Source organism: Dromiciops gliroides, chromosome 1, assembly GCF_019393635.1.
Source record: "Dromiciops gliroides isolate mDroGli1 chromosome 1, mDroGli1.pri, whole genome shotgun sequence".
Classification (NCBI taxonomy): Eukaryota; Metazoa; Chordata; class Mammalia; order Microbiotheria; family Microbiotheriidae; genus Dromiciops; species Dromiciops gliroides.
In genome coordinates, this window is record NC_057861.1 from 763,740,257 (window position 1) to 763,758,768 (window position 18,512).

Sequence of the window (18,512 nt, forward strand, 5' to 3'; positions counted from 1 at the left end):
GACTTAGTGGGACTTTTTCTTGGATTTCTCATTCCTAATTAGAGCTGGTACATTTTTTAGATCTGTTTGGAGGTGCTTTGTATGGGGGGGGACCTCACTGCTTCTCACTACTCTATCATCTTAGTGCTATTTCCCTTCCTTTCCTATGAAGTTTGGTCCACATCCCAGCTCCTGCTGGATCTCCCTCTGCTAAAATGACTTGGCAGAGGGTTTGTATTGGCAAACCTTTGTAGGTGTTTGCGCTCCCCTGGGGGAGTGTAACCCGCATGAGGGCAGGTACTGAGGTGTGTGTGTCCAGTCCTGATGCCTTCGCATGGGGTCTGTTGGTGCCCAGTCATTGCAAACTCTTGTGAATTAATTCAAACTGCTTGGCTGGTCTGCAGGTGTGATAGAGCTCTCTGAGTCCTGACTTGTTTGAAGGGGCTCGTTTTGTATTTCAATATGGCAGACTCAGTGAGTACTGAATCAGCATCAGAGAGCCCAGAAATCCCATGCCTATCCTTGCTGTCCAAAGCTGACATTCAGGATGACCAGACCACAGCATGCCAGAGATCGCTGGTTAGCCATATTCACAAGGGGACGAGCTGTTGCCCAGCAGGGCAGGGGATGACCATTTGCAGGATTATAATAGGGGATGTTTAGTCATCCTTACACAGGGCCCTCTCACTCTCCAAACACACACACTCACACACACACACACACACACACACACACACACACACACACACACACACACAGTTCAAGGGGAGAGGAGACAGGGAAAGCACGTGATTTTATGTGCAAGCACATTGAGACATTGGGTATGTATAATGTGTATATAATGTGTGTATAATTGTGCACACATGTGTGCACAGTTCTTCTGTGCCATGGATAATTATCATGGTGACAAAGGGAGATTTGCCTTCTGATTTCATCTGTGTAGGGAACTCCCAGTGAATTCTTTCTACCAGTTCAGGTTTCAGAGAGTGGGCTGAGACCAAGGGTTGAATGCATCGCTGGGGTCATGCAGCTAGTGTCCTTAACTGTATGACTGTCAGAAGCAGGACCTGAGCCCAGGTCTTTTTCTTTCTTTTTGGGGGTGGGGCGGGGTTCCCAAGTTTATTGCAAAGAACACAAAAGCAAACATTAAGCAGCTCCTCTGGGTGCTTCGAAGTTCATCCCAACGGGGGGCTGGGTAACTTGCAGGTTGGACAAACTGCCAAAGTCCAGAGTTTCAACATTTCTTTGGTAGCAGGGTCCACTGCAATGATCACCTGATCCAAAGCAGAGACCTCAGGGACATAGTTATCCCTCCTTTCTCTTTCTTCTTCCTGCAACTTGATTGGAGATCCCTCTCTTGGGGCCTCTCTGGATGCGCTTCATCAGATGAGTAACACGTCTGGTGAGCTCGTTGGGGAGCTTCTTGCTGGGATGATGGTGATCTCACACACATGCTTGTTGGTGTGGAAGTCATTGGCCAGGCTGGTGTAGGACTTTTCATGATGACCCTCGCCACCTTTTTCACAGTCTTGGTCCCAATGCGACCATGTGGCCCTTGCTGGGGGTGGAAAGGGCGAGCCCAGGTCTTTTTCGCTCCCTGTCTGGCTCTATTCATGAGCCCACAACATTTCCTAATGATTAGTGTCAAGCATAGTCCAGGACAGCTAATGTGTATGGACCTGCTAGATTCCAATGGAGAGACAACTCAGTATATTCAGTGACTGGGCTGTTTGTTATTTATTCAGCCTCAGAGGACTGGATTTCTTTCTGAAATCGGGGAGACTCATTTTCAAGCTTGAGGTGAGCCATGAAATACTCAGGCAACATGGATGCCCTCTGATCTCCAGTGCTAGAGCCTTAGCAAAACAGCAGACAGATCTCTGGTGGAAAACTCCCCATCTCTCTAACAGGATTTCTTCTGGTTTTCTTTTCATTTTAGATTATTGATAGGAGATTAATCCATTTGTGGACACATGGGAAGAAGATCGATGCTTCCCAGCCCATCATGTGTTCAAGATTCTCGGGCAAGCTGGCTTCCTGGGTGTGAACAAAGCCAAGAGTAAGAGACCAGACGGGGGTGGGTGCGGATCAAAGAAAAGATAAAAAAGTGAGCGAGCTGCTCTTTCTTTTTTCTTTTTCTGGGGTTAAGTGACTTTCCCAGGGTCACACAGCTAGTAAGTGTTAAGTGTCTGAGGCTGGATTTGAACTCAGGTCCTCCTGACCTCCAGGGCCGGTGCTCTATCCACTGTGCCACCTAGCTGTCCTGAGCTGCTCTTTCAAAGGCTATCTTTGAACATGAGGGTCCACACATAGGAGGCTTTAAGGCAATGTAGGCAGAGGAGCCCTATTCAGTCTGAGATGTCTTCTGAGTCCAAATGGGGAGCTTAGCCAAACCCAGACTTGGACGGTTTCTCTGGAGGCCAGACTTATCCCTCTTTCTGGAGCAATTGGGGGAGGATGGCTCTCCAGACCTGTCTGACCTCAGAGGCATCAGGGACCTCAGGCAGCTGGGACACAGATCCCATTAGTCTGCTCTCAAACGCTTTCAGGAAATGCTGATTCAGCAGAATGCAGAGGACTCACTGGAAAGGGCAAGGAGGATTAGTGTGAGCAGGGGGCAGGTCTAGGAGTGTGTTCAACGAGACTCAGACCTTTAAGCAGGTCACAATCCATGTATCTCTAATGGGATGTGACAGCCTGGATTATGCTGAGGGATTCTGAGTGTATTTTAAGACATTGTTTGGGATCCCTCAGTAGAGAGTATGGGTCCTACTCTCTGAAAGTCAGGTAGGCTCCATCTCTCCCTCCCCCCACGAGGGTTCTCAGGGTACTCCTGAGGGGCTGGGGGTATCTCCCTCTACTGCTATTGACTCAAGCCACCATTCTAATTGGTTCTTCTTCATTGGCTAGCCTCCCATGACTGAATGCCCTGGTTCTATTTCACCTCCCTTTCTTTTTATGGAGGGCTATGTTAAAGATTTAGCCAGGAGCCACTCACTGCCTAATTCTGGGGGTCACATTCCTCCCCACACACATCATCTCTGGGGGAGTGGGGGCTCAAACTTAAGCAGTTTCTACACAGCATCAGTCTCGTCCCACCAAGTTCACATCCAATATGGCATTGCTGCAGGATGAGCTCTCCTTATCTCTGCCCCAGTGGTTGGGTTCAGAAAGGTCACTCCTTGATGCTCACAGCCTAAAGGCTGGCCATGAACTCAGACCCTGGACCCTTTGGAAATCCATTAGGCCACAGACCCCAATCTCCTAAAGGAAAAAAAAAACAATGCAGAGGGACAAAGAAAGGAGTCCCTATTCATGGGCCACTATCATGTCCCCCACAGATGGGGGAGGATCCAGGGTCCCCCCTGCCTACAATGCCAGGGATATTTCTCACCTCAGAGAAGGGCTGAGCGCTGGGGAGACTGAATGCCCGCCCAGTTCTGGCCACACAGCCAGTCCTAGAGGCTGCTCTTCGCCATGTGGTTGGCTGGCCAGGACCAGGAACAGAATGTTTATATGTGTCCCTAAGTCCAGCCTGGCTTGGGGAGGGAAGGGAGGGAGAGGGCCCAGGCCTGGAGGGGAGCCTCAGGCTGCAGAGGTGGATGCAGGGCTCCAAGAGAACTTGACAGCATTGGGGGTTGGGCAGTTTCCTGATGGTTATCAGGAGAGGGGCTATTCCTTTCCAATCATGGCTTCCTGTGCTAAATATGTAGCTGCCCTGGTCCAGGCCTACAAGGATGTATGCTCTGAAGGCAGGGAGGGAGTGGGAGGGAGGGGCTGTCTTCCCACCAGGCCTTAGCCAGGCTAACATACACACTCATCCTCTCAGGGAGGTAACTGTCCTATCCTCCCCTTCCCTGAGAGATAGGGATAGATGGCATAAGTGTAGTGTTTCAATGTCCCCGAACTGCTCAATGATCCTTAAGGATGTCCAGGACTTGGGAGATGGGCTGAGGAGAAAGTGGGATCTCTTGTCAACACTTGGGACTCCCAGGAAGAAGTGCTACAGGGAAGAAAACCATGCTCAGGAGATGGGGAAGGGGCTTTGGCCTGGGCACAGTCTGGGGTGGCATCAGACCAGAGGCTCTGGAGAATCTTGGGCTCCTGCCCAGGGGGCTGCTGTGTGAAGGGGGAGGAAGATGTTCATGGAGCTTTAGAAGCTGGTTATTGATGGATGCCAAGCTCCTCCACCTGCCTTCTATCTCCACTCTCCTGGTGCCTGGGGGGTTTCCTTCTGAACTGTGCTCCTTTGATTTTCATGGGGCCAGGCATGCCTCTCAGGAGAGAAAACCAAGGCCCTCATACCCCTATCTCCTGTCTTCATACCTCCAGCTATGCTTTCCTGGGGTGGGAGGGGATGCTCCTTGATGCCATTCCTTCCAGGTTCCTCTGCAAGTCTGCCCTGCCCCTGGCCCTGTCTGCAGTCTAGCTCTGTCCTTGGTGTTCACAGATATGCCCGGATCTCTCTGAACCTTAAAAATCCAACCAACAATGATAAAGCCTCTTCATCGATCCCTCCATCTCTCATGGTGTCATTCTGTGGTCCTTTCCAAACTCTGAGGCAGAGCGTGTTCTTTTGGGTTCACCTTCTTCATGCTGTGCTCACCTCATGAAGGACACCCTATAGCCACGTTGGGATCCCCTTCTGCTAATGAATCTACCCTTTCTGGCTCTACCCTACCCCTGATGGCTGTTACCAGGCTCTGTCCAACCTTAGACGCTGCTGATCCCCTTCTCCAGATCCTCTCTCTTCCCTGGGCTTCTACTCCTGCCTGTCTGACTTCACTTCTCCTGCTCCTCTCACACCCATCGGCTGTGGGGTGGCTCTGTGCCCCTGCCCTCCTGAAAGGTCCCTTCTCTTCTCTCTCTCCAGGCTTTCTCGGGGATCAGCTCCATGATGATCATTTCTTTACAGACAACTCCCAAATCTACTTTTTTGCCTTCATCTCTTTCCTAAAGAAGGGCTGTGGGTCCTAACACCTGGTCCCGGCCCAGAGGGTGTCACTTCCAAGTGAGCCAGGAAGGAGAGGCAGAGAGGGGGCTGGGTATTACTGAGGCTTTCTGGCTCTGGGGAAGTGCCCTCTTTGGTTTTTCTGTTTGTTTTTGCAGACAAAGCTATCTAAGTAATTTAATTTTTCAACATTTATTTTCATAGGATTTTTAGTTCCAAATTTTTCTCCCATCCTCCCTTCCCTCCCTCCTCCCTAAGACAGAAAGCAATCTGATATAGGTTATATATGTGCAATCACATTAAACATTTCTGCATTAGTCATCTTGTGAAAGAAGAGTCAGAGCACAAGGGAAAAACCTCAAAAAGAAGGAAAGGGCAGCTAGGTGGCACAGTGGGATAGTGCACCGGCCCTGGATTCAGGAGGACCTGAGTTAAAATCCAGCCTCAGACACTAACACTTACTAGCTGTGTGACCCTAGGCAAGTCACTGAACCCCAATTGCCTCACAAAAAAAAAAAAGAATATGGAGGCTGGGTCCTTTGGGATTTGGATTGATCTTTAGGAGGGCAGCTAGGTGGTGCAGTGGAGAAAGCACTGGCCCAGGATTCAGGAGTACCTGAGTTCATATCTGGCCTCAGACTCCTTGACACTTACTAGCTGGTTGACCCTGGGCAAGTCCCTTAACCCCCACTGCCCTGCAAAAAAACATACAAAAAAACCAACAACAAAGACAAAGAAGAAGGGAAGAAAAAACAGCCCCCAAAGTAGAAACAGTATAGCTCAATCTGCATTCATAAAACACAGTTGTTTTTTTTTTTTTTTTTTTCCGGATGTTGAGAACATTTTCTATCATGAAGTTCTTTGAAATTGTTTTGGACCATTGCATTGCTAAAAAGAGCCAAGTCTATCACCATTGCTCATCACCCAATGTTGCTGTTACTGTATGCAATGTTCTCCTGGTTCTGCTCCTTTCGGTCAGCATCAGTTCATGTAAATCCTTCCAGGGTTCTCTGAACTCCTCCTGCTTATCATTAATTTTCTCATTGATTTTTAAAAATATTTTGTGTTCTAAATTTTCTTCTTCCCTCCCTCCTCATCCCTCCGTATGAAATCTAACAATTCAATATAAGCCATACATGTGCAGTTATGCAAAACATCTTCTCATTAGTCAGGTTGTGAAAGAAAATAGCCAAAATACTTTTAGAAAGAGGAGCTAACAAATACAATTATACTTCAATCTGTGTTCAGATACCATCAGTTCTATCTCTGTTGATGGTTTGCATTTTTCACGTGTCCTTCTGATAGCATCCTGCTCATCATTTCTTTCACAGTTACTATTGTTAACTGTATTACTCTCCATCTTATTCCCTCCCCTTGATAGTTACTCAATTTTCTATCTTCCTTCACCCTATCCCTCCTTGAAAGTGTTTTTTACTGCCCCCCCATCTGCTCTTCCTTCCTTTGCCTTCCCCCCCCCCATCTCCTTCCCTTCCCACTTTCCCTCAGGGAACAATATAATACTGTACCCACTTGAGTGTGTATGTTATTCCCTCTTTGAGCCAATTCTGATGAAAGTAAGGTTCACTCACTCCCCCGTTCCTTCCCCATCTTCCCCTCCATTCTATAAGCTTTTCCTTCTTTCTTTTATGTGAACTACTTTTCCCCAGTCCACCTCTCCCTGTCCCTTTCTTCCAGTGCATTCCTGTTACCCCTTAACTTTATTTTGAAGATATCATCATGGGTCAGCTAGGTGACACAGTGGACAAAGCACCAACCCTGGACCCAGGAGGCCCTGAGCCCATACTCAGCCCCAGAAATAAGCCACCCCACCCTGCCTACTCCACAAAAAAAAAAGGATAAATAAAAAATAAATGCTTTACAGATATCATCCCTTCATATTCAATTCATACCTGTGACCTCTGTCTAAGTATATTCCTTTCAGCTGCCCTAATACTGAGAAAGATCTTAGGAGTTAGAAGTATTATCTTCCCAAGTAGGAATGTAACAGTTTAATCTTTTATATCCTCATTATTTCTTTTTCTTGTTTACCTTTTTATGCTTCTCTAGGGTCTTGTATTTGAAAGTCAAATTTTCTATTCAGTTCAGGTCTTTTCATCACAAATGCCTGAAAGTCCTCTTTTTCATTGAAGTCCCATTTTTCCCCCTGGAGAATTAATACTAAATTTTGCTGGGTAGGTGATTTTTTGCTGTAGTCCCAGTTCCTTTGCCCGCTGGGAATATCATATTCCATGCACTTCAGTCCTTAATGTAGATGCTGCTAGATCTCGTTTTAATCCTTATTGTAAGCTCCACAGTATTTGAATTCCTTTTTTTAGCTGCTTGCAATATTTTCTCCTTGACCTGGGATATCTGAAATTTGGTTATAATATTCCTGGAGGTTTTTCCTTTTAGGATCTCTTTCAGGAGATGATCAGTGGAATTTCCTTCAAGTTCTATTTTTGCCTTCTGCTTCTAGAGTATCAGGGCAATTTTCCCTGATAATTTCTTGGAAGACAGTGTCTAGGCTCTTTTTTTGATCATGGCTTTTAGGTAGTCCAATGATTTTCAAATGATCCTCTCCTGGATCTATTTTCTAGGTCAGCTGTTTTCCAAGGAGATATTTCATATCACCCTCTATTTTTTATTCAGCTGGATTTGCTTTACTGTGTCTTGGTTTCTCATAAAGTCACTAGACTCCATTTGTTCAATCCTAATTCTTAGGCAATTATTTTCTTCAGAGAGCTTTTGTATTTACTTTTCCATTTGGCTTTTCATGCTGTTGACTTTTTTCTCATGACTCTCCTGCATTGCTCTCATTTCTCTTTCCATTATCTCTTTAAAATCTTTGTCCTATCTCTCTTACTTCTCTTCAAAGTTTCCTTTTGAGTGCTTCCATGGCCTGAGACCAAGTCATATTTTTCTTGGAAGCTTTGGATGTTGGAGCTTTGACTTTGTTATTATCTTGTTCTGAGGGTTATTCTGGTCTACCCCTCCCCCAAAGAAGCTGTCTATTGTCTGTTGTCTTTTTGCTTACTCAATTTAACCCAGAAACAGATGTCTGATTGAAATCTGATTCTTTATGGTTGGAAGCTTGTTGTGCTCTGTGCCCCTACCCCCACTGGGCCAGCACCACTCAATTTGGCCCATTAGTTCAGAACCAGGGCGCTTTGCTCCAACTCCAGCAGAGACTGCAGCCACTTCACCCCGGCCAACCACCGACTCCCTCACCAGAGCCTGAGCCAAGCCTCAGAAGAAGCACTGGCATCCTGTTCCTGGCTATATCCAGACCACGTTGATGAGCTCCTCTCTCAGCCTGAATCAGCATGTGATCCCAATTGCTTTGTTTGACTGGAATATAGTCTCACTCTGTTCTTATGTGCATTAGCCTGCTCTGGGTTTTTTTTATGGCATTATTTAGGAGTCAGTAGACAGGTTTTCTGGAGCTTGTGGGAGTCACAGCATCTCCTCTGCCATCTTGGCTCCCACAGTGCCCTCTTTGTATCTGCATTGCCACTATGAGTGTGTGGAGGGTCTTTGTTCCAGGCATTGCATATTTTTCCTCAGGCTCACAACTGCAGATCTTCCTCACAGACTTTTGTCATTCTTTCCCAGTCTTAGTGACCACATGACCCAGGGTCACCAATTTTATAGCTGGGGAAATAGAGACTCAGGCCCCAGGCCACAGAGGTTCTAGATGGTAGAACCAGAATTGGAACCCAGAAGCCCTGACTCCAAATCTTAGGCCGTCTGCCCTGCCCTCTCACAATGTACCTTAGTAACTCCTTCAAAACTAAAACTTTAGGATCTTTATTCTTATACGTTAAGTCCTATATTCTAGCCCATGAAGTCATTATGTCTTCTGCATCTGGCCACAGCAGAACTGGGACTGGGTATGGTGGGATGTCTACTATGTGCTAGTCACTGTGCTCCATGATCTCATGTGATTCTCCTAGCACCCCTGAAAGGCTATAATTGTCTCCATTCTGCAGTTGAGCAACTGAGGTGAATGGAGGTGAAATGACTTGCCCAGGATCATACAGCTGGTTTAACTCTCCTGGTGTTAACTGGACTATCAAACTCATTCAGAGAAATGCCTGCTGCTGCCCAGCACACTCTGCTCCCCATGGCAGTGCTGGGTTCAGTGCCAAGTCCATCTGGAATGATCTTTGGTCAGTTGGAACTTTGGCCACCTGGACAATGACCAGGACAAAAAAAATCAGAAGGCCCTATAGTCAGTAAACCCCTGATTTTCAGGCCAGAATGGAACATTATGCAAGTTATTGACCAATGCTGACTCCTCCTGGGACCAGAAGATCTTCCCAGGATGGGCAAGGACAGTGAAAGAGTCCACCGGGTTTCCCTGGACTAGGAGCTCAAAAGAGGACCACATAGAGGTCTTGGGCTCCATTGAGTGACCATTTCATCAGGAATGGGGGTGGGGGATGAGCATGCCGAGGGTGCCTGTAAAGGCAGGGCTCTGTTTAGTTCTGGGTGCCAGGCTCCAGGAAACATCTTTTTTTTTTTTTTTGCTTTTTTGGTAGGGCAATGAGGGTTAAGTTGACTTGCCCAGGGTCACACAGCTAGTAGGTGTCAAGTGTCTGAGGCTAGATTTGAACTCAGGTCCTCCCGAATCTAGGGCCGGTGCTTATCCACTGTGCCACCTAGCTGCCCCCTCCAGGAAACATCTTGAGAAGACCCACAAATGTCTTCCATCAAACTAACATTGATTCAGCCCCTTCTGTGTGTTCTATTCCATGTACCACATCCCGATTCCTTAGAGACTGCCATGGTTGGCACTTTAGGGGCAAACAGGAACAGGGGAGTGACTTCCAGGAATGCCAAGGTCCCCGGAGGGACATGTGTCACATCCAGCTGTCATCACTGACCTCACTTCTCTCCTTGGCAGAGTATGGAGGCCAGGGTTTGGAGTTATCTCATCAAATTGCGGTGGTAGAAGAGTTGGGGAATATCACTGGGCTGGGCATCGCTATGGCCATCCTTCTGCAGACCAACATGGCCACCCCCAGCTCTTGAGGAGGTACATGCATGAGCTTATGACCAAGTTCCTCAGTCAATCTGAGTATGCTTCCAGTTCATCCATGGCACAATGGAGAGAGGGGCCTCAGTGGAAATTGGTTTGATAGGTCTGATTCCATTAAAAAGAATTTCCATTATGTGGTCTTTTATCCATTAATTTAGTTGAGAGATTTCTTTGTATCCTCAAAGCTGTTAGCACAGGCAGTTGACTGATGTGGATTTGTTAGTTGCAAATTCCTGGATTATGTATATATGTTACTTATTATACACATGTATTCCTGTTATCTATCCATCCATCCAACTATCTATCCATCGACCCACCCATCCATCCACCCACAAACCCATCCACCCACCAACCCATCCACCCACCCATCCATCCATGCACCCACCCGTCTACCCACCAACCCATCCATCCACCCATCCATCCACCCACCACAACCATCCCACCTTTCCATCCATCCACCCCACTCATCCACCCACCCTCCCTCCATCCATCCATCCCATTCATCTATCTTTCTTTCTTAGGAACCTAATGAAGTAAGGTGAAGTCCCTTGAGAGAGTTTTGGTTCATTTTACTGAGAGTTGTCAGACTTGCCTTCCCTAAGGGCTAAATATCAAATCACTCATCTCCCATCATGTCATCTTGCTCCTCATGGTCTTTAGGCTTATGTAGCCACGTGTGGACCTAGACAGCTAGAAAGGGTTGTATTGGAAAGATGCCTGGGCCTTTGTCTTGTGTCTTGTGGTTTTAAAGGTCAAGGGGAAAGCATTCACATACGTATGCACATACACATGCACACATACAATGCACGTATGGACCTATACAGTTAGAAGGGGTTCTGTAAGAAAGCTGTCTGGGCCCTTTGCCTTTATATCCTGTGGCTTAAAGGTGAGGAGGAGCCTGTGCACACAGATGCCTCTGCACACACACGCTATGCCAGCAAGCCTGCTATTTCCTTTGGGCTCCTGGAACAGGGGAAGCAGTATTTCCCTAAACAGTTTCATCCCTGAATCCTTTTATGTTCTTTTCTTCCATGTTCAGGTTTGGCTCTGAGGAGCTGAAGCAGCAATTCTTGGTGCCATCCATTGCTGGAGATTTGGTGGCCTGTCTTGAGTCAGTGAACTGGGTGGCAGGGTCTGATGTTGCAAGTGAGTGGATGAAGGCCCAGAAGTCCCATAGCTGTGGGGGTGGGAGGTGGAGGTCAGAGTACCATTGTCTGTTGATGATATATCCTCACCCAGAGCCAGGGGTGGGGGAGTGGGTGGAGAGCAAAGATCAACCAAAGAAGAAAACAGAAATGGATGTTTTTGATCATAACAAACTCCTGGGATGGAAAGAGAAAATGGACAAGGTGTTCAGGAAATAGATGACAAGAGAGGCATGGTCCTGGTTGTGAGGAGGGCCATCATCTAGCTGTGTACAGGATCGTTCCTTCTGCAAGAACTGGAAGAGAGGATTCCTGGGAAAGACCAGAACGCACCCTGCATTGGGGGGGAACAGATTTTAAGGTGTGATGGGGGAATGGTCCATGAGTCCATTCTTTATGAACTTGTGCAGCAGAAATGAGAAAGCAGTCAATTGCAAGCCCGAAGAACAGCCAGGGCAATTGCCCACGGGAGGGGCCTTCCTGGAGGAGGAGGGGCCAAAAGGCAGCTCATGTGCAAGTGAGGAGAACAGACTGAGGCTGCCAGCTGGTGTTGGGATCAGGTGGTAAAGGGCTTGAAATGAGGGACCTCAGAGTTCTTTGGATTGGAAAGTCACAGGGGCCGCTGAAGCTCAAGCAGGAGAGTATTGTGGTCACCAAGGTTAATCTGGGGAGGTCACAGTTTGGGGGGGGAGAAACCTCCACAAGGTGGAAATGGCATCAAGGTGAGCTACTGCACTGATGGCAAATGATTTAACCTGAAAAGGCTAAAGCCGAGGGGGAGGTGGGGCAAGAGTTTTTGTTTGCAGATGATTGCATACTCAGTGTAGCCCCTGGACTGAGATGCAAAATAGGTTTGGCTTTTTTTTTCCCTACTGCTTGTGCTAGTTTTGGACTAACCAAGAAACCACAGTTGCTCCAGCAGCCAGCACCACACCATCCATATGTGGAGCAATTGGTTGTAGCGAAGGAGAAATTTGAATATTGTGGGATAACTTCACCTACTTTGGCAGTACATTTTCCAGGAATATACACGATGATGAAGTTGAAGCACACATTCCCAAAGCTAGCTCAGCACTGGGGAAACTACAAAGGAAAGTGTGAGAGAGAAGAGGTATTAGGATGCTTCCCAAACCGAAGGTCTACAGAGCTGTTTGTTGTGCTGATCTCATTTTTGTGTGTCTATGAACCTGGATAATATACCAATGTCATGCCAGGAAGCTGGGTCACTTCCATTTGGAAGTCTTAGGAAGATTCTGAAGCTCACCTGCCAGGATAAGGTACAAGACAATGAGATCCTTTCTTAAGCTAAACTGTCAAACACTTTACTGCAGAGAGAGCAACTTTGTTGGGCTACCCACATTGTTCCAATGCTAAACATGTTTGCCTAAAAGACTATTTTATGAAGAACTCACACAAAACAAACACTCATACAGGGGTCAGAAGAAGTGATAAAAGGACACTCTCAAAGTTCCAGAGGATTTTGGAATCAATTGTGTACCTGGCACAGGACTGCCCAGCATGGTGCACTCACATCAAAGAAGGTGCTGTGCTCTATGAGGGGAGCAGAATTGAAGTCACTCAAAAGAAACGTGAAACCGCGCAAAAGGTCTATTTCCACTTCAAATGTTTATATGAATGATTTGTGCCCAACCTGTGGCAAAACTTCTGAGCTCGTCCTGGTGTGATTAGCCACAGACGTACTGTACCCCAACATAGTGATGTCATTTTGGTCCTCGAGAAGGAAGGAAGGAAGTGTGGGCTATCCCTGTGGGTGGCAGGAGGGGGCTGAGCCCAGTGCATCTCAGCTGTGTTGCTGGCCAGTTGTGAGACCCTAGCATTCACTCCCCCTCTTGGTGGCTCAGGTCCTTGGTACACAAGGAGAGGGCTGCTCTAGATGTAATGAAGTCTGTGAAAGAATATGCCTGCTTGGCAGTAGTGACTGTTTCCAGTTTTTGTCTTTGTTCCCCTGGAACTTAGCAAGGCAAAGGACAGAAGAAATACTCCTACATTTTTTGTTGATTGGCCTGATACAACAGCTTCTGAGACACCTCCCTGCTCAGAGCGTCTTCTCTATCAATTCTTACAACCTTCCCAGATTAATTGGAGAATAGAAGTTGTTATCTTCCTCTTTCCTCTTTTGCTGATAGGATATCAAGACAAAAGCTGTGCTCAAAGGCGATGATTACATCATTAATGGCAGCAAGATGTGGACAACGTCTGGGAGCCAAGCTGACTGGATGTGTCTATTGGCCAACACCAGTGCAGGACCACCCCACCTCAACAAGTCCCTTCTCTGTGTGCCAATGAACTTGAATGGTAAGACTAGGCACTTCAGTGTCCTGTGGGAGTTATGTGGGGCCGTAGAAAGAGGACTAGACCTGTAGACTGGATACCAGCATCAGGGTGGAGGGGCTGCGTGCTCTGCATGGTGCAGGAAAGGCACACCTGGCTAGCAGTGAGTGGTTCTCTCTCCATCTCTGAGAGCAGAGTTTAAATAAACCCTAATGCTGCTTGTTGCATGTTGGAATGGGGATGGTGGGTGCCCAATGGGAATGAAGCAACATTATCTGAGTTCAGTCGTGCTGAGTCAGTCAATAAACATTTATTAAGCACCTACTATGTGCCAGATGGACAGCTACATGATGCAGTGGGTAGAGCGCTAGGCCTGGAGTTAGGAAGACCTGAGTTCAAATCTGGCCTCAGATACTTTCTAGCCATGTGACCCTGGGCAAGTCATTTCACCCTGTTTGCCTCAGTTTCCTCATCTTTAAAATGAGCTGGAGGAGGAAATGGCCAAAGCACTCCAGTACTTCTGCCAAGAAAACCCCAAATGGGGTCACAAAGAGTCGTCACCACTGAAATGACTGAACAACAAATGTGCCCGGCATGACGCTAAGTGCTGGGTGTACAAAGAAAGCAGCCCTGTCCTCCAAGAATTCCCACTCCAATATGGAAGACAATGTGCATATGCCCTATGGACAGACAAGACACACACAATGTAAATTGGAGCTCACCAACAGAAGAAGGTGTATCTGAAGAGGCCACTTGAAGAAGGTGGGAATTTCATGGGGAAGATAGGAGGCAAGGTGAGGAGGGAGAGAGTTTCAGGCATGGGGATGGCTGGGGAAAGTGTCTGGGGCTGGGAGACACAGCATCCTGTTCGAGGAACAGCAGAGAGGCCAGTGCTGTCGGACATGAGAAGTTCCGAAAGGCAGGAATGGGCCAGGCTATGTAGAGCAGTTTGGGAGGGGAGTAGGGAGAGGTCTGAGACAGGGAGACCTGTGGGAAGGCTTGGAACCCTGAGAATACCCATCTGAGTGAATGCAGAGTGAAGCAAGCAGAGAACAACTTACATGGTGTCAGCATCATGGTCAAGGTGAACAGCTTTGAACAATGCAAGAACAACGATCAACCCTATTTCAGGGACAGTAATGAAGAAAGCTGCCACCTCCTGAGAGAGGGCAGACCAAACATGTACAATGAGGCACATTTTTGGAGGAATTTGTACATTTATTACAAGAAATGGAGGCCACTGATTGTGCAGTCGCCCAACTGATTGAGCACAAGGAGCTGTTCCCAGGATCATGGAACGGACTGTGAGCTGTCTCTTGGATTTCTAAGTAGGCTACTCCAGGCAGGCCAAATCCATCAGATCCAGTGATTAGTCTCTTAGACTTTTGAATGCTCTCTCAACCTTCTCAAAAATGGACCAAGAGAAGAGGCTCCATCTGCATCCCCAGAGGCAGGATCACTGACAAGCCCACCCGGAGCTCTGTGTGCCGGTCCATGCCTCCCCCAAACATGTGCTCAGGCTAATTTTAAAGGCAGAGTTGGGAGTCTGAAGTGAAGAGCTGGTGCTGTTTGCTAAGATACTGCTATGCCGAACCAACTCTGTCCCTCCTTCCAACACCTTGTTCCTTTGGGTATGCACCGTGTGCACCCCAGCACCTCTTCCCCTGTCAGATGGTGGGCAGCACTTGGACTCTCTTGATGGGGGTCCACAGTCTTGGAGGGAACCCCAGTGAAGGGGGATGGCCTGTTTTCATCAGGGAAAGAAGGTGCAGGAGGTGGGGTTGGGTGCAGGGAGCCGAGCAGAAGAGCTAAAAGCTGGGGAACCTATGGGTGCCGGCTTGCTCCAGTGCACCCCCAAAAGGCTTCTTCTATGCACTTTTCTTAGGTGAGGCCATATGCCCTGCCCCACCTTCACCCAGTCAGGGCCACCCTCAGGCATCCCCCCTCCAGCACGGTTCTCAACTTACTTCCCCTGGGGAGAGCAACGCCTGGTGACTCGGTGTGGCTTTGTCATCGCCAATGTAAAGGTTGCCTTCCTTGGCAGAGGATGGCAGGCCAATGGGGATGCGGTTTTCTGCCTCGCTCTTGTTGTCAGGGGTCCAGCCCAGTGCACCCCAAAGGCTCTTTTCTGCATAGCCAGTCTGTCACTATGTCCTATTGTACCTTTATAAAATCTCTTGTATGTTTCCTTCCCTGTTCTGACCACACCTCACCCTGGTGCAGGCCCTGGTCACCTTCCTCCTGGACTGTTCCCATGGCCTGCTAGGGGTGGGGTCTGCCTGCCTCCAGTCTGTCTGGCCTCTTGGCTAGTCATTACACAAATCTCTCTCTCCTGACTCCTCGGATTTTCACTGCCTGTGGCCCCATGCCCAGAATGCTTGTCTCCACCCCCGGATGTCCTCAGTCTCAGCCACAACCCCAGGCTTTTGTCTACAAGAAGCCTTTCCCACCCCATTAATTCTGGCTCCTTCCCTCTGTGGGAGACTTCCAGTGTGTCCTGAATGGAACTTATTCAGGCTTGTTAAGAAGTTTTCTTCTCCCATTGAACCTCAAGTTTCTTGTAAGCAGGGACTGCCTTTTGGCCTTTCTTCTCATTCCCAGGGCTTAGCTAGTACCTGGCACAACGTGGGTGCTTAACAAATACTCATGGACTGACTGATGAAACTCTTCCCAGAAGCCCAGGCCAGACCAGAAGCTGGTCATTCCTAGGTTTTGTGCCCTGTCCCCAAGTCCCAATTCCCTCCACAGACACCATTGTCTTGGTCATGTTCATTTTCTAAATCTCCATTCATTCATGGCTCATTTAAATTCTTGACACCGGACATACATAGGGCATTCCTGGCCCGGGTGGCCACGCTCCTCCTGGTGGCACTTCTGCCCCTAGGGGTAATGGTCTTGGATGGTCCTATAGTCTGCATCTAACCGGGCCTCCCTCCTGGTCCCGGGAACAGTTGACACAAGGCCATTTCATCTGAAAAAGGCATAGCAATCATGTTATTTCCCCCTCACTATTCCTGTGACTTCCCAGACCAAAATATCCTTCCCTCTTCTATGAAAAATGTGTTTGTTTCATTCATTCATCCTAAGTGCTAAGCTCTGGGCTAGGCACTAGGGATAACAATACAAATATGCCCACAAGAGGCAACAAGGCTTCTGCAGATGAATACATTCAACGTGATGGGTGGGGAGGAGTGGGCATGTTCATTGGGAAGATCTGAATACTTCTTGGCCAGGAGATAGCACCTGGGCTGAGTCTTCTAAGAATAAGCTTGCGGGAGGAGGCCAGATGAGTGGAACAAGTGGAAATGCTGAAAGTGCTGCCTGTGTCTCTACTACATTTGATGACTTAACTACCACCTTTCCATCATCCTCAACGTGTAGGACGACTCTCCGGGTGCCATCACTGGGTCTGTGACCACCCTAGAAGCGGGCACCAGCCATCTGGTTTGGTCTGGGCTTGGGATTTCTGCCCTGTCTTGGAAAATGAGAGCTCACTATTTTTTTTTTTTTTTTGCAGGGCAATGAGGGTTAAGTGACTTGCCCAGGGTTACACAGCTAGAGAGCTCACTATTGTGACAGAGGGACATAGTGGTCCCCAAGGGCACCCCCTGGCTTCCATTTGTCTGGGGATCATCATTGGCTGTTCTCTCCCCAATGCACCCAGGAGCCACACTCTCCTTCTGCGGTGGGGCACGAAGCTTCTGACCTCCAAGTGTCACTCAGGCCTGATTCCTCTTCGAGGGATGTTCTTCCACCCTCACCCCACCTCTCTCACTCTTCTGGGACTTTCCTTTCTCTGCTACAACTGCCTACTTCTCTCTATCCACGAAGATGCTGCAGTGAACTGGCTGTGAATGGTGCATCTGACCCGATCAGGGCAATCATGGGCAAGTCACTGGACCTCCTCTGTAAAATGGGAGTTATGACCACTCGTCTCCTCCTGCGGGTGCCAACAAGGATGAGGACGCTGCCACCTAGCTCCCTCTCTCCTCATGCCAGTCTGAAAGTGGGACTTGCTGGGACCAGAGAGGCTGTCATGCCCAAGCCCCTTTCCTGTCTCCCTGAAGAAATATTATGTTTGAGGTCATCTGATGTCACTCTCACTTTTTTGTTCGGGGCAGTGGGGGTTAAGTGACTTGCCCAGGGTCACACAGCTAGTAAGTGTCAAGTGTCTGAGGCTGAATTGAACTCAGGTCCTCCTGAATCTAAGGCCGGTGCTTTACCCACGGTGCCACCTAGCTGCCCCTACTCTCACTTTTAAAAAATAATATTTCATTTCTAACCCAATCATGTTAAAACCAATTTTAACATTTTTAAATAAAGTTTTGAGTTCCAAATTCTCTCTCTTCTTTCCCCTCACTGAGATGGTCAGCAATCCAACAACAGTTGTGCATGCATCACTTATTTCATGTCTCATTTGAGCAGAGATTATAAGAGATCTAGTCCCACAAACTTATTGTGGTCCCTCCCATCCCTCTGTCCAGCCCCACACTGTTATGAGGAGACATGTGGGGTGGTCTGTGTGACACTTTGGGACTAGAGAAAGACCAGTAACAATAAAATCCCTTTCCTCTCAGTCACATCCTGTAAGGAAGCAAATTGAGGCACCGAGTAAGTGATTTTTCCGGTCACCCTGCCAGCAAGGAGCGAGATGCACACTCAGCACTGGGTCCCAAGTGCCAGGGAGAGTTGGGCAGGGCCTCCCTTACTGAATCGGGAGGGTCTTGAGCTGCCCTTCCGAGGCTGTTCTGCTTCCCTAGAAGAGGAGTCTCAGAAGTCCAGATGGTGATTAAGGTGGAAAGAGCTGCCTCCCTTCACCCAGGTTCAGGGGCCTTCCATCCATGGGCTTCATGCCGTGCTCATGGTGTCTCTGTTCCTTCTAGGCATTCACGTTTCTAAGAACATAGAAAAGCTGGCATGTGTTCATCAGACACAGTTCAGGTCTTTTTGATGAGGTCCAAGTGCCCCGGCAGTTTCTCATTGGGGAGGAAGCCAGGGCTTCCAGTACCAGATGCTGCAGTTCCAAGAGGAGCGGATGTCTTCCACAGGCCTGGGTAAATGACGGGGCTGGCTGGAGGGAGGGCGGTGTCGCAGGCTCTTCCCT

General features: G+C 48.1%; 1 protein-coding gene across 1 annotated transcript in view; it reads left to right on the top strand.

Moving 5' to 3' along the window:
* Nucleotides 1-18,512, top strand: part of LOC122754042 (probable acyl-CoA dehydrogenase 6) — a 39,718-nt gene that overhangs the window by 9,278 nt on the left and 11,928 nt on the right. Inside the window, 8 exon segments of the mRNA XM_044002020.1 lie at nucleotides 1,930-2,038; nucleotides 9,837-9,959; nucleotides 11,004-11,117; nucleotides 13,265-13,432; nucleotides 18,292-18,318; nucleotides 18,321-18,350; nucleotides 18,353-18,397; nucleotides 18,400-18,462. Of these exon segments, the coding sequence (XP_043857955.1) occupies nucleotides 1,930-2,038; nucleotides 9,837-9,959; nucleotides 11,004-11,117; nucleotides 13,265-13,432; nucleotides 18,292-18,318; nucleotides 18,321-18,350; nucleotides 18,353-18,397; nucleotides 18,400-18,462 (679 nt within the window).